This window comes from Macaca mulatta, chromosome X (assembly GCF_049350105.2).
Source record: "Macaca mulatta isolate MMU2019108-1 chromosome X, T2T-MMU8v2.0, whole genome shotgun sequence".
In the NCBI taxonomy this organism is placed as follows: domain Eukaryota; kingdom Metazoa; phylum Chordata; class Mammalia; order Primates; family Cercopithecidae; genus Macaca; species Macaca mulatta.
The window spans coordinates 161,760,251-161,781,925 of record NC_133426.1 but is presented as its reverse complement, the minus strand read 5'-3'; the positions used below and the strand labels follow the sequence as shown (position 1 = coordinate 161,781,925).

The window sequence follows — 21,675 nt, the reverse complement described above, 5'->3', positions numbered from 1 at the left end:
CCAGGGTTAAAGTCTATTTGATTGCAGTGGATTAGCTTTTTATTGTGCTGCTGGATTTGGTTTGCTCATTTTTTCTTTTGTTTCTTTGAAACTTGCTTATTTTCTTTGGCTTTCAACAGCCTATTGTGATTTTTCAGTACGTAGATTTCTTTGTGTTTATCATACTTAGGGTTCTTTGAGATCCTTGGATGTGTAGGTTAATATTTTTCATCAAGTTTGGGAAATTTCTGATAATCATATTTTCAAATATTTTGTCTGTCCCTTTTTGTCTCTCTGCTTTTTCTTGGACTCCAATGACTCATATGTTATGATATGCATTGAATTTTGTCCCTCTAAAATTCATATGTTGAAGTCATAACCCTCTATATCTGAGAATGTAACCTTATTTGAAGATAAGGTCTTTACAGAGGTAATCAAATTAAAATGAGATTATTTAACTTATATTCTTATAAAAAGGGAAAATTTGGAGACAGATACATGTAGAGGGGAAATGATGTGAAGACACAGGGAGAAGATGGCTATCCACAAGCCAAGGAAAGAGGTCTGGAACATATCTTTCCCTCATAGCCCTTAGAAGGAACCAACATTACCAACGCATGGTCTCAGACTTCTGGCCTCCAGAACTATGAGATTATATGTTTCTGATGGTTAATCCACCCAGTTTGTATACAGGTTGTTGTGTTCGGTGCTATCCCCCAGGTCTCTGTAGCTCTGTTAATTTTTCTTAGTTTTTTTCTTTCTGTTCTACAGATCAAGTCATCTCTATTAATCTATCTTGAAGCTTGTTGATTCCGTCTTCTGTCAGATCAAGCTGTGTGGTCTCCCTAGTGAATTTTTCATTTTAGTTATTATACCTTTCAATTCCAGAGTTTCCACTTGATTCTTTTTTTAAATATAATTTCTGTCTCTTCGTTGATGTTCTGTGTGCTAAGTAATTGTTCTCCTAATTTCCTTTAATTCATTAAAAATTGTTTATTTTGTTCTTTTGTTCTTTGAGCATATTTTTTTGTCCTTGTCTGCTGTGTGCAACATCTGAGCCCCTAGAAATGGTTTTTGTTGACTGCTATTTTCACCCCATGTATGGATTACACATTCTTTTCTATTCTCATGTCTAATTTTTTTAAGGAAAATTAGACATTTTAGATAATATTACCTCTGTATCAGCATAGCTTAGTGGTCAGTTAATGGTTGGTCAGAGATTGCAGTTAAAATCTTTAACCAGTAAGGCTAAGTTTCTACCCTTTGAAAAGCGGATCTGCATGTGGGATGGGAAACAAATTCAAAGTTCAGGCTGTTTACAAGCCTGTCTCACTCTTACTTTTTGTGTGGACAAGGACTCATGTTCTCCCAGGCACAAGCACATATCTAGGATCCCCTTTGACCTTTCGTAAGCAAGTGTGCAGTTTGTAAATATACATAGTCTACCAAACCCCCAGTGATATGTGAGAACTTTTCAAGGCCTACTTTGGCTGTCTCATTACGTGGATATCCCTGTTAAATTGCTTGCTGGCCAGCCTTCTGGCCTGTGTCTCTCTACAACCATTATGGAGGCTTTAGGCTAGCTGTGATATTGGCCTTCCTTGATTGCTTGCCACTGATTTTGCTATTGTTTTCATCAATGCCACTGGATATGGGTTTTATTGTGATTTTCTACAAATGATGGCAGCACCCTCCATCAGTGGAGCTTTCAGTTCTTAGGGCTTCCAGAGCATATTTAAAGTGACAATGCCACAGAACTGGTGGAAGGAATGGGAATGACCCCGGGTTAAAATGCCATAGATTTCTACCATTCGTACTCAAGATTCAATAGTTTTTCTTGAATTAATACTTCTCAATTTGTTGTATGATTTTTGTCGGTTTCCAGAGTCATGATGTGGTTGTTTTTGACAACTTTGTCCAGTTTATTTTTGCATTTTAAATAACTTTACTGAACTCCTCACTCAGCTATTCCTGTGTCCCCTGTATTTATTTTAGGCATCTATTATGGGTGATTTATATTTTCCAATTGGATAGCTTGTTTTGTTTTATTTTGTAATTTGAGAGAAATAGACATTTGGGATTTCAAGTTCTTAGATTGATTCTTGTACTGCACAAAAAGTATAGGACTTTTCCAACAGAGCAATGCAGGAGACCCCCACAGGGATGATGGGGTGCCCTGCCCATACTTTCACTACAAACTCACAGCAGCCAAAGGCTACCCACAAAGGGCAAGTTGGTGGTCCCCATTCTCAAGTCAGTATCTCCAGAGTATCGAGGTACCTCTTCCACCTAGCAGTAGAATCAATAGATTTCATTCAGAAGCAACAGCATGTGTGAATGAGGTGTGTGTGTGACTATGGATTGGAGGAACTGAACTTTCACTGCCATTTGTAAGTCTTGATGGGCTAAGTCCAAGCCGTAGTTTTCTGCCCATATTATAATGCCACCCCATGCCTCTGCGGCCCCTAGAAGTCCTTTTAAGACCTTTCATGGCAGTGCATCTGATATAATGTCTTGTGGTAAATGGAAACATGAAGTCCATGCACTGGAACGAAGGATGTACCAGGAAACCCAAGGGATAGTTTCACCTACTCTTGACCCTAGACCACCCTTGTTTGTCATAAACTTTATCTCAACCTTGTCCTGCCCTGCTTTTCAGTACCACAAGCCATACCCATTATGGTAGATACACTGATGTAATTGGTTGCAGAATAATCAGAAATTTCTGAATAAAAACAATTTTTCCTATACATTTCTTTGCCAGGTGCTAAGTAAGGTTTTTCTGAATGTCCACCACGCTCTGCTGAGCACAGGTGTTGGTATGCTCTGCCTGATATTACTGTCTCTCACCAAAGGCCACAGTTGTCACTGCCTTTCAGACTCCAAATTCTTTAAGGTCTTTCCTTTCCTCTCACAGCATACTGTTGACACTAAATACATATAACAGTGCTTATTCTCCTTTCACATACAAAAGGTCTGAAATGCTCTGCTTGGTCAATTATTATAAACTATTTCTGCCTTTTTTCTTCACTGTTTATGTTCCTATAATGCTTGTAGACACTTTGCTTTAACTCATACCTTTTCCTTTTGGATTGTAGTTTTTGCTCCTCCATACTCTGAAACTACCTCTATTCTGGCAGCACATTTTAAACCCACCTTGGCTAATGCTTTTCATGTTCTCACCTGGTACCTTAAACTGTACTACCTAGATGCTATTGGCAATCCATTTTGGCCTGTGTTAGGATCTATACATAAGTAGCCCATTGACGGTGAAGTATATGTTAGCGACTAGAGCAGAGGTTGACAGCTGTCCACACTGGGGATGAATATGGCTTGAAGATGTGTTTTTGGCTCATACTGTTGAGGCATTGTTGAATTTAGTCATTGTGATGCCCACTACAATGTGCCACTCGTATCACCTACTGAGGGCCCAGCTGCTGTGTTCTATCATCCATCATTGTTTCTTTCTGCCAAGGCTACACTTCCCATACACTGTTCCAAACTACTGAATGACCATGGCAAGAATACTGATGAAAGCCCATTCCTTGGAGACCCAGACTCCTTTAATGGCCACCTTTGGCTTGAGTATTCCCCAGTAGCCTTCCTGAAATTTTCTTAGATCTGCATTGCAGTCTGAGACTGCGCTTCCTTCCTTCTGTCTTCCACAGGAATAGGACCTGTACCATGGTCTGATGACCCTCCAAGTTTAGACACTCTTCCCACTTCCCCTCACATGTATTTTCCCCAGTAAATTACTTGCACATCTATTTTTATCATGGCATCTGCTTTTTTAGAAGACCTGAATTGATACAGTTGTTGGTATTACAATTTGGGAGATTTCATATATAATCTGTATATCTGGCTCATTTCAAAAATTCTGAAGATTACAACACTAGGCCTATCTGTCCATAATCAGCTGGAACTAAGTAGTGGCTGTGATTTTTGGACACTTCAGTTCACCCCTATCTCTACAACACATTGTCTCTTATGCTCGACTTATTTATGTTACTTGCCTAGCCCTTGTGAGCATTCAATTTTGAGTCCTTGAAAAAAAGAAACATTCTTTTAATTCATGCAGTCCAACATATTATTTTGCTGATTGTGATGGAGAAAATGGTATAGACCTTTCTCTCATTGGAACTTTTTCTTGTAATAAGGCAACCAGACATTGGCTAAACAATCACAGAAATAAAAACAAATAAACAATAATTACAAGTTGTAATAAGTGCACTGAAGAATAAAAGGATCTATGAGAAACTAACAAATGTTAATCTTCTTTTCCGTGCCTACACCAGTTCCTTTGGTAGTCTCATCCAGTCTCCTGACTTTAAATACGAACTTTGGAACAACTACCAAATTTGTATCTCCAGCTCATATCTCTCCCCTGAACTCAAGACTCATGTATCCAGCTGCCTCTCTGATACTTCCACCTAAAAATCTAATAGACATTTCAAATTTAACAGATCCAAAACTAAAGTTCTAATCTGTTTTTCCAAACATCCTCCAGCAGTCTTCCGCATCCTTTCAGTTTTTCAGTTCAAATACCTTGGGTTATCATTCATTCCTTGATATAGTTTGGCTCTGTTCCCCCCTCCTGCAATCTCATCTTGAATTGTAATCCCCACGTGTCAGTGGAGGGGCCTGATGGAAAGTGATTGAATCATGGGGGTGGACTTCCTCCTTGCTGTTCTCATGATTGTGAGTGAATTCTCAGGAGATCTGATGGCCTAAAAGTGTGGAACTTCCCCTTTTGCTCTGTCTCCTGCTACCATGTAAGGTGTGCATTGCTTCCCCTTTACCTTCTGCCATAATTTTAAGTTTCATGAGGCCTTGCAGCCATGCAGAACTGTGAGTCAATTAAACCTCTTTGTTTTACAAATCACCCAGTCTCAGGTAGTTCTTTATAGCAGTGTGAAAATGGACTAATACAGGAAATTGGTACCAGTTGAGTGGGGCATTGCTATAAAGATAACTGAAAATGTGGAAGTGACTTTGAAACTGGCTAATGGGCAGAGGTTGGAACAGTTTAGAGGGTTCAGAAACAGACAGGAAGATGTGGGAAAGTTTGGAACTTCCTAGAGACTTGTTGAAGGGTTTTGACCAAAATGCTGATAGTGATTTGGACAATGAAATCCAGGCTGAGATGATCTCAGATGAAACTGAGGAACTTAATGGGAACTGGAGTAAAGGCCACTCTTGCTATGCTTTAGCAAAGAGACTGGCAGCATTGTGCTCCTGCCCTAGAGGTCTGTGGAACTTTGAACTTGAGGGAGATGATTTAGGGTATCTTGTGGAAGAAATTTCTAAGCAGCAAAGTGTTCAAGAAGTAATCTGACTGTTCCTAACAGCATACTGTCATGTGCATTCACAAAGAAATGGTCTGAAATTGGAACTTATATGTAAAAGGGAAGCAGAGCATAGAAGTTTGGCAAATTTGCAGCCTGAATATGTGATAGAAAAGAAAAAACCAAAAAACCCATTTTCTGGGGAGAAATTTAAGCCTGCTGCAGAAATTTGCATAAGTAAAGAGAAGCCAAATGTTAATAGTCAAAACAATGGAGAAAATGTCTCTAGTGCATGTCTGAGACCTTTGCGGCAGCCCCTCCCACCACAGGCCCAGAGGCCTAGGAGAAAAAAAAAGGTTTCATGGGCCAAGCTCAGGGCCTCCCTGCTCTGTGCAGCCTTGGGAAATGGTGCCCTGCATCCCAGCCACTCCAGCTCCAACTGTGACTTAAAGGGGCCATGGTACATTGCTTCAGAGGATGTGAGCCCCAAGCCTTGGTAGCTTCCATGTGGTGTTGGGCCTGTGGGTGCACAGAAGGCAAGAATTGAGGTTTGGGAATCTCTGCCTAGATTTCAGAGGATGTATGGAAACACCTGGATGTCCAGGCAGAAGTCTGTTGCAGGGGCAGAACCCTCATGGAGAACCTGTACTAGGGCAGTGCAGAGGGGAAATGTGGTATTAAAGGCCCCACACAGAGTCCACACTGGAGTACTGCCTAGTGGAGCCGTGAGAAGAGGGTCACCATCCTCCAGACCCCAGAATGGTAGATCCACTAACAGCTTGCACTGTGCACCTGGAAAAGCCACAGGCACTCAATGCCAGCTTATAAACGCAGCCTCAGTGGCTGTACCCTGCTGAGCCACAGGGGCAGAACTGCTCAAAGCTGTGGGAGCCCATCCCTTGCATCAGCATGCTGTGGATATGAGAAATGGAGTCAAAGGAGATTATTTTGGAGCTTTAAGATTTAAAGGCTCCCCTGTTGGATTTTGAACGTGTGTGGGGCCTGTAGCCCCTTCATTTTGGCCAATTTCTCCCATTTGGAATGGGAGCATTTATCCAATGCCTTTACCCCCGTTGTATCTTGGAAGTGACTAACTTGTTTTTGATTTTATGAGATCACAGCAGAAGGAACTTGCCTTGTGTCAGATAAGACTTTGGACTTGGAATTTTTAGTTAGTGCTGAAATGAGTTAAGACTTTGGGGGCTGTTGGGAAGGCATGATTGGATTTGAAATGTGAAAAGGACATGAGATTTGTGAGGGACCAGGGATGGAATAATATGGTTTGGCTCTGTGTCCCCACCCAAATCTCATGTTTAATTGTAATCCCCAATGTTGGAGGAGGGGCCTGGTGGGAAGTGATTGAATCATAGTGGTGGATTTCCCCCTTGCTGTTCTCATTATTGTGAGTGAGTTCTCATGAGATCTCATGGTTTAAAAGTGTGGCAGTTCCCCCTGACTCCTGCCATCATGTAAGACATGCCTTGCTTTCCCTTCACCTTCTGCTATGATTATAACATTCCTGAGGCCTCTCCAACCATGTAGAACTGTGAGTCAATTAAATGTCTTTTCTTTATAAATTACCCAGTTTCAGGTAGTCCTTTATAGCAGTGTGAAAATGGACTAATACATTCCTCTTTATCTCACACCCCATATTCAATTCATCAGCAAATCTGTTGTTTGTGCCTTCAAAAAAACAGACTCTGACCCTTTTTCACTACCTTCACTGCTACTTCCTTAGTCTAAGTCACGATCATTTCTTGCCTGGATTACTTCAATAAATCCAGTACTGTAATAGCCTACTAACAGGTATCCCTCCTTTCCTTGGCCCATTTACAGTTTATTCTCAATACAGAAGCCAGAACAGTTCATTTAAAATGTGTCATCATGTTACCTGTTAGTTTTAAAACCCTACAATGGTTCATCATTTCTATCAGACTAAAAACTAAAGTTTTTATATATTAGCTTATAAGGCCCTACATGATTTGACCTGATCTATTTATTCCTACCTTTCTCACTTCATCTCCTATTATTTTACTTCTTGCTTAGTGAACTCCAGCTACAATGTTTTTTTTTCTTTTTTTTTCTTTTTTTGCTGCTTTTTTTTCTTTTGGCCACAACAGATATAATCACAACTTAGAGCCTTTACATTGGCTATCCCCTCTGCCTAGCCTACTTTACCCCAGATATCCTTATGAATAACTTCTACTTTGATCAAATGTCATCTTTCTTAATGAGGCCTACCCTGACCACCATGTTTCAAAGTCCAACTTCCAGCACACTGCTTTATCCTGCTATTTTTTATAGCTTACTATATATAACTTATTATGTTTAGTTATCTACCTTCTCCCACTAGAAGATAAACTTGAAAGCAAGACTTTTTGTCTTCTTTGTTCACTGGTATATACCTAGTGCCTAAAACAATGTCTAGCACAAAGTAGATACCCGACAAATATTTGTTCAAATGATTAACTAATTAATTAGTTAATAAGAGTGTGAGTGAAGGTTTCTCAATGAATTGATATTTAATCTGAGACCCAAGGAATAAGCAGGAAGAACAAAGGGGAGAGCATGGTAAGCACAGAAGGCAATATATGTGATGGTCCTGACGTGGGTGGGGCAAGATAGATTATGTAACGCTCTGAGTACAATTGTAAAGAGACTGCTCAAACCTTTGCCTCCCCTCAAGGAGCTCATAGCAAGTGAGGTAAGAAAAATAATTAAAGAAATGATTGTCATACATGTTTTAAGTGCACTAATAAGGTTATGCACAGAGACCTGTGAAAACACTGAGTAGGCAGTTACTAACTCTTCCTAAGGGAGCTGGGAATATTTTACAAAGAAGGTGACATTTGAGCTAAGTCTCAGGCAGGAGAGTGGCATGATGAAAGTGTTTTAAGAAGATTAATCTGGCAATAGTATGGACAATGGATTGGAATATGGATGGACTGAAGGCAAGGAAACCATCTAGTCTATGGCAATAGGCCAGGTATGAGGTGATGAAGGAATCTATAGGAATGGAAAGAGAAGGACAAATCTGAAAGACATTTGGAAGGAAAAATTGACAGGAGCTAAATGCACTCTTGGCTTTAAGCCTTTCAGGAGGTAATGCTTCTTCCTTAGTAATAACCATGAAAAGATTCAGATTGACCTATTATGTAATTGCCTACTCTGACTAGAATTTCTAGCTATGGCTGTTCTCCAAAAGTTTCTGTTATTATGATTGATACTTGTTGGACCTTAATTTACATTAAGATGGCTTTAGACTCTAAAGGTTGGGAAGCTCTCAAAAACATAATTTTGACTATGAAACAGCAAATTATTCTATTAAAGGAGAAAAGAGGAAAACCATCAGGCCATGTAGGAAGTTTTACAATGAGCTCATACTTTCTTTTTTTAAAAAGATAATATATAAGAAATAGGAAAAAGGGCACATACGCAAGGATAAATATAACTGGTGACACCTGCCTAAAGGGTTAGTATTGGAAGGATAAGGTCCAAAATTACCTCAGGCTTGTAGAAATGCATATTTGTAAAGACATCAAGAACAATATTTTAACTATACTCTCAGAAAGAAAAAGTACATGTGTCCTGGAATGGGTAAATTATAACTCACTTGATATTACTAAACTACTCTCAGTAATCAAAGGCATTAAGGAAAATAGGAAAGGTGCTTTAAGATTGGATTTATATGAATATATTACTGAGTCTAACAAAGAAAAAGGGGGTCTCTTCAATCTTCTAATCAGTGAGCTAAATGTCTCTTAAGTTAGCTTCTAAAACAAATTTTCAAATAAGTGAGTACTTAAAAAATTACAGTTGTCAACAAAGCCATTCAACAGAAACCTGGTTCTTATTTCTGACAAGGCTATTAGAGGTCGTTTATGGAAATATGGCAGACATAATTACATATCTTAAATGAATGAATGAAATTTCAGCAAGACTAACAAGTCATTTATGATAACCTTCTGGACAAGATAATATGGGTTATAAAATTAATATAATTATGTATTAATTAATTAAATCACCATATTCAAAGAGTGCTGATTAACAGATCATAGGCAAAGGATGAATTTTTTGATGATCTGCTGTATACTCTACCTTTGGATTGACCCAGTCAGTAATGTACAAGGAAGCAAGTAGCAGGAAGTTAGGCTGAGAGGTAGCTCAGAACCAGGTAGTAGAAGGCATTACATTAAGGACATTGGATTTTACATTGAAAAGCCTAGGGAGACATTCAAATGGAGTGACAAACTGACACATTTTAGTTAACTCTTCCTACCATGTGCAAAAAGTTTGAAGGGAGGGCAAGAGTAGATAGGTCAATTAGAAGGCTCTTGCAGTCTTTAAGTGAGAAATAATGATGGGCCTGGACAGGCATGTTGGCAAGTAGAGAGACACTACGGTGGGTGAAGTTTGAGAATCATTTAGGGGATAAAATTTATCATGACTTGATAATTAGCTAGGGGGGAAAACTTTTTTTAACGAGGTATCGAGTTTGAGGCACTGATTTTTGAGTTACTCAACTGGTTGAATGAGACTAGAATTTACTGTGAGGAGGAACTCTGTGGGAGGAGACAGTTTAGGTGTAGGGGAGATCAGGATGTCATTAAAAGGTGCTTCATAAGGATAGGAATATTTTTGATTGCTGATATATTTTCAGCACCTTTAACAGTGTCTGGCACCTAGTATGTATAAAGGTCTGATATATTTGCAATAGGAGTCCTAGAACAAAAGGAGAGAGAATGGTACAGAAGCAATATTTAAAGATATGATGATGAGGAATTTTTGAAAAGTAATAAAAGCTTTGCATTATTTTTCTATAGCTGCATATCAAATTACCACAAACTTAGTGGTTTAAAACAACATCCATTTATTAGCTAACAGTTCTATAGATCAGAAGTCCAGGTGTGGCATGACAGAGTTCTCTGGTCATGGTATTAAAGGCTGAAATCCCAATGTTGGCCAGGCTACATTCCTTTCTGGAAGCTATGGCTAACAATCCACATGTAGCCTCATTGAGGTTGGCTGAATTCAGTTCCTTGTAGCCATAGGACTGAAGTCCCTGTTTCATTGCCACATGTCAGCTGTGACTCACTCTCATCTTCTAGAGACTGCCTGTCTTACTTGCCACGTAGTTATCTCCATCTTCAAAGCCAATGAAAAATCTTCCTGGCATCAACTCCGTTACTTGCTTCAAGTCTCTTTCACTAAGAAGAGACCAATTCAAGATGGATTAAAGACTTAAATGTTAGACCTAAAACCATAAAAACCCTAGAAGAAAACCTAGGCAGTACCATTCAGGACATAGGTATGGGCAAGGACTTCATGACTAAAACACCAAAAGCAATGGCAACAAAAGCCAAAATTGACAAATGGGATCTAATTAAACTAAAGAGCTTCTGCACAGCAAAAGAAACTACCATCAGAGTAAACAGGCAACCTACAGAATGGGAGAAAATTTTTGCAATCTACTCATCTGACAAAGGGCTAATATCCAGAATCTACAAATAACTTAAACAAATTTACAGCAAAATAAAACAACCCCATCAAAAAGTGGGCAAAGGATATGAACAGACACTTCTCAAAAGAAGACATTTATGCAGCCAACAGACACGTGAAAAAATGCTCATCATCACTCGCCATCAGAGAAATGCAAATCAAAACCACAATGAGATACCATCTCATGCCAGTTAGAATGGCAATCATTAAAAAGTCAGGAAGCAACAGATGCTGGAGAGGATGTGGAGAGATAGGAATGCTTTTACACTGTTGGTGGGAGTGTAAATTAGTTCAACCATTGTGAAAGACAGTGTGGCGATTGCTCAAGGATCTAGAACTAGAATTACCATTTGACCCAGCAATCTCATTACTGGGTATATACCCAGAGGATTATAAGTCATGCTGCTATAAAGACACATGTATACGTGTTTATTGTGGAACTATTCACAATAGCAAAGACTTGGAACCAACCCAAATGTCCATCAATGACAGACTGGATTAAGAAAATGTGGCACATATGCACCATGGAATACTATGCAGCCATAAAAAAGGATGAGTTCATGTCCTTTGTAGGGACATGGATGAAGCTGGAAACCATCATTCTCAGCAAACTATCAAAAGGACAGAAAATCAACACCGCACGTTCTCACTCATAGGTGGGAATTGAACAATGAGAATACTTGTACACAAGAAGGGGAACATCACACACTGGGGCCTGTCGTGGGGTGGGAGGCTGGGGGAGGGATAGCATTAAGAGAAATACCTAATGTAAATGATGAGTTGATGGGTGCAGCAAACCAACATGGCACATGTATACATATGTATCAAACCTGCACGTTGTGCACATGTACCCCAGAACTTAAAGTATAATTAAAAAAAAAAAAAAAAGAGAGACCAGCCTCTTTTAAAGGATTGCTGGATTAGGTCATCCCAACGAAGGGCTATTCCCCTTTCTTAAAGTCAGCTGTCCCATATACATTACCTAATAATGCAAGTGAAACCTTATCATATTCATAATCCCTCTCACACTCCAGGGGAAAGGATTTTACAACAGCAAGGACAACTAGAGGTCATCTTAGAAATCTGCCTGTCACAAGCATCAGTTCGTGGATTCAAAAAGTACCATAACCCAAAGCAGAATAAATAAATAAAAAACCCTCATCTAGGTGTATTTTAGTAAGAACTGCCAAAAAAAAAAATAAAGAAAAAAAAGTCTTAAAAGCATTTGGAGAAAAAAAAAAAGTATTACCTTACAAGGAATAGCAATTAGATTGGCTTTGAGTTTTCAACAAAAACAACATGAAGATAATAGAATTACATTTTTAAAATGCTGACAAAAGTAGCTGTCAACCTAAAATTGTATCTGGTGAATTCTATATCCAGCCTTTTAAAATGGAAGTAAAATAGATGTTTTTAGATGGTCCATAACTTAGGGAACCTGTCACCAAAAATCAAAGGAAATATTAAGGATCTTCAGGCAGAAATAAACTGATCCTAAATGAAATCTTGGAAATATATAATGAATGAAGTGCAGGGGGGAGGTTAAATATGTGGGTGGATCTGAATGTCCATTGATCATATTTTTAAAAATAGTAATGTATTGGCAAAGCAAGGTAGTGTATACCTGTCGTCCCAGCTACTCGAGAGGCTGAGGTGAGGATCTTGAGCCCAGGAGTTTGAGGCTGCAGTGTGCCATGATCATGCCACTGCACTGCAGCCTGGGTGACAGAGTGAGGCTTGAATCTATAAATGAATGAATGAATGAATAAATAAATAAAAATAGCAATGTCATGTGGCGTGTGTGTGTATGCAATTAAAATACATAATAATAGCAATTGAGGGAGGAAGATAAATGGAGTTAACATAAACCCTCTAATTTGTGTTATACTTTAGTAAGTCAAATATATATGTTATTATTCATAGAATAATCACTAAAAACAGTAAAAGAATGTGTAACAATTAGACAAGGAGTAAATTGAATAATACAAATTACCATATTAGTACAAAACAAAGCAAGAAGAGAAAAGATAACAGAATAGGCAAGACAAACAGAAAGTAAATAGTGATATAGTGGAGTTAAATATATCAGTAATTATAGTAAATGTAAATGGACTGAATACCTCAGTTAAATGACAAAGATTATTAGAATGGTTAAAAAATACAAAATCTACATCTTGTTTATGAGACATATATAAAATGTAAAGATATAGGAAGGTTGAAAGTAAGAGGATGGAAGAAGTATAGATGCAGATACTACCCAAAAGAAAACTGATATAGCTATATTAATACCAGACAAAGGTGACTTTAAGGTAGAAATATTTACTAAATATAGAGCTATTTTATAATGATAACAGGGGCAATCCACCAAGAAGATACAATTATTCTGATTTGTATATACTTAACACTCAAAATAGGCAAAGCAAAAATTTTCTGATGCCCAATAAATAAATTCATAATCACAATCAGAGATCTTAAAATATATCCCTCAGTAACTGATAGAATATCAGACAAAAAAGAGAAAATCAGTAACTATATAGAAGAGTTGGACAGTAATATTAACAAACTTGACCTAATTGACATATATAGACAACCACATGCAACAATTGCAGAATACATATTCTTTTCTGCACACAGAATAATACGTGATGTGTTGACTCATAAAGCAAATCTCAAAAACTTTAAACAATTATAGTATCTTTTGGCCACACTGACATTAAGTTAGAAAACAAGAAACAAATTAGAAAATCTCCCTAAAATTAGTAGTATACTTTAAAATAACCTGTGGGCCAAATTTTTAAAAATTGTAATGGAAAATAGAAAGTATGTTGAGCTGACTGAGAAATGGAAATATAGCATATCAAAATTCAAAGGGATACTGTTAAACCCTTACTGTAAGGGAAATTTGTGGCCTTAAAATGTATATTCCACAAAAGAGGAAAAGCTAAAAATCAATGACATATGGATCCATCTCAGGAAATTGGAAAAACAATAGAAAATTAATCCTAAAGAATGTAGAAGAAAGCAAAGAACAGAATTTCCTGTAAAAAAGACATATTTGATAGACAGCATTATCGAAACCGAAAGTTTCTTTTATGAAAAGACTAATAAAATTGATAATACCACTAGAAATATGGATAAAGAAACAAAAGGAGAGAGAGAAAGCATAAATAACCAATATTAGGAATGAGACGAGCTATCATTGTATATCATAAAACAGAACAGTTACAGTTGGATATGGTAAATAATTTTAAGTCAGTGTACTAAAAATTTAAATAAAATACATAGATTCCTAGGAAACATAACTTACCAAAAAGAACACAAGAAGACAAATTTCTGCACTGATCTATAACTATTAAGTAACTCAAACCCATCTCACAAAGTAAAGCCAAGACTCAGATGCCTTCACTGAGTAATTCTATCAAAATTTAAGAAAGAAATAATACCAATCTCGCATGACATTTTCCAGAGAACAGAAGAAAGTGGAGGTCTTTACAACTCTTTTTATAAAGTTAGAATAACCCTGTAACTAAAATATTATAAGGAACATATGAGAAAGGAAAATTTGGGGCTAATTTTAGACATTAATATAGATGCAAAATTTCTAACAAACTATTAGAAAATTGTAACCAGTGGTGTATTAAAAGGATAATATACCCTATTGTAGTTTGGTTTATGCCAACGTTGCAAAGTTGGTTTACATTTTGAAAGTGAATCAAGGTAACTCACCACAGAAACAAAGGAGAAAAATCATATAGTCAAATCAATAAATGCAAAAAAAAAAAAAACCCTAAAATTCAACATCCATTTATGAGAGAAAAAAATATTTTAGCAAACTAGGAATAAAAAGTAACTTCTGATAAAGGTTATTTACAAAACCATCTACAACATGCCACCCACAATATCCAACATTCAAAAAAATACTACATATATAACAAAATGGGTAAATAGTCATAGTAAGGAGGGAGGACAATAGTCAATAAAGGCAGACTCACAGATAACCCAGATATTGGTGTTTTCTGACCAGGACATTAAAACTGTTACTGTAAATATATTAGAGAACTTACAGGAGCAAATGAGTGAAATGAAGGAACAGATGGAAAACTTTAGAGGATAAACAGAATTTCTAAATAAGGACCAAGTGGAAATACTAGAACTGAAGAGTAAAGTGGAGGTAACATTTCCTAACTTATTTTGTGATCATTAAAAAGTCAAGAAACAACAGATGCTGGAGAGGATGTGGAGAAATAGGAACACTTTTACACTGTTGGTGGGAGTGTAAATTAGTTCAACCATTGTGGAAGACAGTTTGGCGATTCCTCAAGGATCCAGAACTAGAAATACCATTTGACCCAGCAATCCCATTACTGGGTATATAACCAAAAGATTATAAATCATTCTATGATAAAGACACATGAGCACTTATGTTTATTGCGGCACTATTCACAATAGCAAAGACTTGGAAACAACCCAAATGCCCATCAGTGTGAGACTGGATAAAGAAAATGTGGCACATATACACCATGGAATACTATGTAACCATAAAAAGGATGAGTTCATGTCCTTTGTAGGGGCGTGGATGAAGCTGGAAACCATCATTCTCAGCAAACTAACACAGGAACAGAAAACCAAACACCGCGTGTTCTCACTCGTAAGTGGGGGTTGAACAATGAGAACACATGGGCACAGGGAGGGGAACATCACCCACTGGGGCCTGTTGGGGGGTGGGGGCTAGGTGAGAGATAGCATTAGGAGAAATACCTAATGTAGGTGACAGGTTGATGGGTGCAGCACACCACCATGGCACGTGTGTACCTATGTAACAAACCTGCACGTTCTGCACATGTATCCCAGAACTTAAAATACAATTTAAAAAACCCAGCATAAATCAGATAAAATACCTGATAAAGATGTCACACACACACCTACACACACCAGACCATGTATTTCTCATGTATCTAGATGCAAAATACTGTAACAAAATTTCAGCATATTGAATCCAACAATGTATAAAAAGGATAATATATCACATAATCAAATGGGGTTTAGTTCAGAAATGCAAGGTTGTTTTGACATAGGAAGTCAATCAGAATTATTAACCACTTTACTAGAATAAAGCAACAAGCCATAAAATAATCTCAATAGATGTAGAAAGTACATTTACTAAAATTCAACTCATATTCCTGATAAATACTCTCAGAAAACTAGGAATTGAAGGAAACCTCCCCAACCAGAAAAAGGCCATTAATAACAGTAACAAAAAAAATCAAAAAACATGGCTAACAACATACTTAATCATGAAACTAGAATGTTTTCTCCTAAGATCAGGAACAAAGCAAGGTTGTCCATGCTCACTCCTCCTAACTAGTGAGTGCAATGCAGCAAAAAAATCCTGAGAAATTTCCAAAACACTTACTGGAAGTAATAATTGTTTTTAATAAGATTATAGCATTCCAGGTCAGAATATAAAGATCAGTTGCATTGTGTATACTGTTAGCAATTGCAAATTGAAATTTTAAAATGCTGCTTGTAATAGCACAATAAATCACTTAGGAATGAATTCAATGAAAGATGTGCAAGACCTCTATACTTGTTATTGTCAGACATCTTCATTTTTGCCGATCAAATGGTTATATCATATCTTACTGTGGCTAGATTACAATTCCCTAATCATTAATGATGTTGAACATCTCTTCATGAATTTATTGACCATATTGACCATATGTGTTTTCTCTTAGAAATGTCTGTTCATACTATTTGCTCACATATTGTTTGCTTTTCCCATTGATTTGTAGGATGTCCTTTTTTTTTTTTTTTTTTCTGAGACAGAGTCTCACTCTGTCACCAGACTGGAGTGCAGTGGCACAATCTCAGCTCACTGCAAACTTCACCTCCTGGGTTCAAGTGATTCTCTTGCCTCAGCCTCCTGAGTAGCTGGGATTACAGGTGCCTGCCACCACACCCAGCTAATTTTTGTATTTTTTAGTAGAGATGGGGTTTCACCATGTTGGTCAGGCTGGTCTCGAACTCCTGACAATATGATCCACCCGCCTCGGCCTCCCAAAGTGCTGGGATTTCAGGCGTGAGCCACCATGCCCAGCCTGTAGGATGTCTTTAAATATTCTTGATATTAATACTTTGTCAGTTGTATGAATTTCAGATACCTGCTGCCAGTTTGCAAATTGCTTGATTAATAATCCCTTGTTAGGGCCGGGCGCGGTGGCTCAAGCCTGTAATCCCAGCACTTTGGGAGGCCGAGACGGGCGGATCACGAGGTCAGGAGATCGAGACCATCCTGGCTAACCCGGTGAAACCCCGTCTCTACTAAAAAATACAAAAAACTAGCCGGGCGTGGTGGCGGCGCCTGTAGTCCCAGCTACTCGGGAGGCTGAGGCAGGAGAATGGCGTGAACCCGGGAGGCGGAGCTTGCAGTGAGCTGAGATCCGGCCACTGCACTCCAGCCTGGGCGACAGAGCCAGACTCCGTCTCAAAAAAATAAAAAAATAAAAAATAAAGTACCTATTATAAACCTGCTTAGTAATATTTATTTTGTGAAATCATGAAGTGAGTGAATATATTTGATTAAGAGCAGATTTTGGGGAGATTATTCGATGTAGTGGGAGAAGACTATTTGATTAAGAATTGAATATTTGACTAGGAGTTGGAAATTTTTTTTCTTTCAAGATCCAGATAGCATGTGTTGTAGACTTCATAGACTACAAATGAGAAATTCTAGTCTGGTTTTCGTCTGGAGTCTTGGTCTTGTACTCATCTTTGTTTTTCTTTACAACTCCTTAAAAAATACAAAATCAATTTCAGTTTGTGGGTCACAGATTGCCAACCCCTGTTTTAGACAGTACCTATAGGTAGGAGGTTGGAAACAAGAGACAGTGAAGAAATAAATGTAACCCAGATATCAGCAGAGGACTTTCTGTGCTCTCCTCCTTGCCCTCAGCCACAAAATCTCAATAAAGTTGACTTTAGCCTTCCATTCTCTATCCTGTAATTACAGACTGCTCCCTAGTGATTAGTAAATTCTACTATATCTCTAGCTGTGGCTTTAGTGTATATGATTGCTTTCATCCCATATCAACATGAAGTTCAGTCCTTTCATCAGCTTACAACTCACATACCCACACATATGCATGTGCACACACACACACACACACAGGGACTCACTAGTTCACTCAAGAGAAGCATTTTGTGGATTTAGTTACATTACTGCATATTTGAGGGTGTAATTGAGAAGGTTCACATTGAGAACCACACAGCCTATCTGTAATCACATAGCTCTCTCAGTCTTCCACCACAGGACAAATTAATTCCTCTTAAGACCTTATGCAAATGGTGTTGTTTTATTAATTTTTCTAAAACTATGCTACTCAGCATCACCACCTCCAAGCAGGTTTATCCAGGCATTTTCTGAACAGATACAGTTTATTCCTAACAGCCATAATAATGATAATAATAGCAGCAATACATATGTAGGGCTTAGTATGGAACATATAATTCTAAGTATTTTAGTCCTCACAGGAAAGCCATGAGATAAATACTATTATCAACTTCATTTTACAAAGGAAGAAATAGAGTCACTGAGGGTTTAAGCAACTTGCCCACAGCGGAGAAGAAACTTTCACATAGTCAGAATAGGGGTGATTAATAGTATCACAAGCAGAGAGACCCAGAAGGATGAGACATGAAAAATAATCCTTTTACAATTATGGGTCAGTTGACAGGATGATGATGGATACATTCTGAGAAATGCCTCATTCAGCAATTTCATGGTTGTATGAACATCTTAGAGTGTAAACAAACCCAGATGTATATATATCTATATATATAGCCTGTTGCTCCTAGGCTACAAACCTGCATAGCATGTGACTGTACTGAATACTGTATGACATACAATAAGAGTGGCTAATGAGAAAATGTAAGTAATGGTTATAGATCACTTATGCTTAGCTTTTCACAATTTCTCCTTTGTTTAATCCTCTGTATTGAGATCATTAAATCTATCATTTTACATAATTATATCTGTAGTGTTATTCCTACAGCCTCATAAAAGTTGTTTTATATTACTACTAACTTGTTATTATCCAATCTTCTAGGATGTGGTACCACAGATTGTCCCACCTACAAAGCAGGCTTCAGGACTTGCTGAAGGGAGGAGTCATATATCCAGCCCTTTCACAGCCCAACTTCAAAAGCTTACTTCCTTTAGCTGTCCATTGGCACCATACAGTCTCCAAGTCTCTGACTTGTGCTTGGCAGCAACATGAAGATCATTTTGGTAAGAGATGTGTGAAGACAGATACTTTTTAAAACTTGTGGTAAGAAATATTTGCTTTGGCAGCACATATATCAAAAATTGGAATGATAAAATTGTGGTAAGAAAACACACAGTATAAAATTTATTCTCTTAACCATTTTAAGTGTACAATTCACATTGTTATGCAATGATAAATACCTTCTGTGTGGTCTGAAAATACTTTTTGTGGAGTTGACAGGACCTCTAGCCATTTATTTTTAAGATTAGCCTACAAGTTGGGAGAAAGACAAAAATAACAGAAGGCAATAGCAAAATCCCTTCTCAACTAGGGGAAGGCAACTCAGCCTGTTCCAGCCCCACTCCATCTCCCTGTCTTACCTAACGGAAAAAAAAAAAGAAAGAAAAGAAAGCCTTAATATACAAGGGAGCGGGTTTCAAAGACATAGACTAGGAATGTTACAACCACAGAAAGTATTAGTTGACAGGAGGGAATACTTTACCTATGTGTATGAGTCTCCTAAGGCTGCCACAACAAATTACACAAACTAGGTGGTTTAAAACAACAGTTTATTTTCTCATAGTCTTGGAGGGTTGGTAAGGCCATGCTCCCTCCAAAGGCTTTGGGAGAGAGTTTTTCCTTGCCTTTTCTAGTTTCTTATGGTTACTGGCAATCCTTGGTATTACTTTGCTTGTGCCAGCATTACTCCAATCTCTGCTTTCATATTCACAGGGCCTTCTTCACAATGCCTAATCTCTGTCTTCAAATATTTCTCTCTTTATAAAGATAGCAGTCATTGGATTTAGAGCCCACCCTAATCCAATGTGACCTCATTTTAACTTGATTACATCTGCAAAGACGCTTTCTAAATAAGGTCACGTTCACAGGTACCAGGGATTCGGACTTCAACATATCTTTTTGGGGGTTACAGTTCAATCTACCACACCCTGGAAGAGAAACAAAAACAATTGTGAAAGTCACACTTCCAAGACACAGGCCCACTATGCACTCCAGAGACTGAGAATCTGAAGATTGTAGAATGCCCTCATCCCCCCACACCCTACAACAAGCTAATAAGCCTCCAGTTAAAATGACAATGGATTACAGCTGGAAGAGCTGCAAGAGACAACCTGTCTCTGAGGTACAGCACAAAGGGAAGAGCCAAGGCCAAGAGAGAAGACAAAAGCAAAATCACTAGAGAAATTTAATGCTTCTGGTACCCACAGAGACAACAAACATCAAACACAACCTAACTCTGGGCCAGATTAATATAGATATTCATGGTAAAATCCTATTTACCTCAGTAGCTATTGCTCTATACACGATGTCTGGCTTTTAACAATAACAGAATTACAAAACTTGCTAAGGCAAGAAATAACACAATTTGAAGAGGCAAAGCAATATCAGAACTAGACTTACATATGACACAGGTGTTGAAATTATCAGTCAGAATTTTAGGACTTTTTTGTATTTCTGTGAAAAATGTAATTGAAATTTTGACAGGAGCTGCATTGAATCTGTAGATCACTTTGAATAGTATAGATATTTTGACAATATTAATTCTTCCAATCCATGAAGATAGAATATTTTTTCATTTATTTGTGTGTTCTCCAATTTATTTAATCAATATTTTATAGTTTTGAGTGTAGAGATTATTAATCTCCTTGGTTAAATTTCTTCCTAAGTATTTTTTGCAACTATTATAAATAGGATTGTTTTCTTGATTTCTTTTTCAGTTAGTTCATTGTTAGGGTATAGAAGCATTACTGATTTTTGTATGTTGGTTTTACTGAATTCATTAAGTCTAACAGTTTTTTGGTGGTCTCTTTAGGGTTTTCTATATATAAGATTATTTCATCAGTGAACGGAGACAAATTCATCTCTTTCTTTCCTATTAGCATGTCTTTTATTTCTTTTCCTTGCCTAATTACTCTGGCTATGACTTTCAGTACTATGTAGAGTAAGAGTGGGAAGAGTAAGCATCATTGTCTTGTTCCTGATCTGAAAGGAAAAGTTTTCAACTTAAGACACCGAATGGCTAAAGCAATCTTAAGCAAAAAGAACAAAGCTGGAGGCATCATACTACGTGATTTCAAAATATATTACAAAGCAATAGTAATCAAAACAATATAGTACTGGCATAAAAATAGACACATTAACAAATTCATTATAAATAAACACACATACACATATTAAAATAAACAAGCAAGACCTCACACGTAGGCATATTATATTAAAACTGCAGAAAACCAAAGACAAAGAGACATTCTTGGAGGCAGCCTAGTGGGGAGAAAAACACCTTACCTACAGAGAAACAAAGATAAGAATTGCAGTGGACTTCTCATCAGGAACTGTGCAAGCCAGAACACAATGGAATGACAAACTTAAGTGATAAAGGGGGGAAAACTACCAATGTAGAATTATATATCCAGCAAAATGATCCTTCAAAAGTGAAAGATAAAGATTTTTTCATACATCAATACTATTTTGATTACTGTCGCTTTGTAAGACCTCCAATTTTGTTCTCATTTTTCAAGATTATTTTGACTATTCGGGGTCCCTTGAGATTCCCTATGACTTTTAGGAAGGTTTTTTTCTGTTTCTACAACAAATTCCATTGGAGTTTTGATAGGTATTGCATTTAATCT

At 37.5% G+C, this 21,675-nt stretch overlaps 1 protein-coding gene across 6 annotated transcripts in view; it reads left to right on the top strand.

Moving 5' to 3' along the window:
- TMLHE (trimethyllysine hydroxylase, epsilon) overlaps positions 1 to 21,675 on the top strand; it is a 103,782-nt gene that overhangs the window by 37,919 nt on the left and 44,188 nt on the right. For 5 of the 6 annotated variants that reach the window (XR_013412908.1, XM_077989015.1, XM_077989016.1 and 2 more), the window contains one exon: positions 18,869 to 19,050. The exons of the other annotated variant lie outside the window; for it this stretch is intronic. Coding sequence is in view for 4 of the 5 variants with exons in the window: in XM_077989015.1 (XP_077845141.1) it covers positions 18,870 to 19,050 (181 nt within the window). In the remaining variant the exon portion in view is untranslated. The remainder of the gene's footprint in view (positions 1 to 18,868; positions 19,051 to 21,675) is intronic. 6 annotated transcript variants of the gene reach the window in all.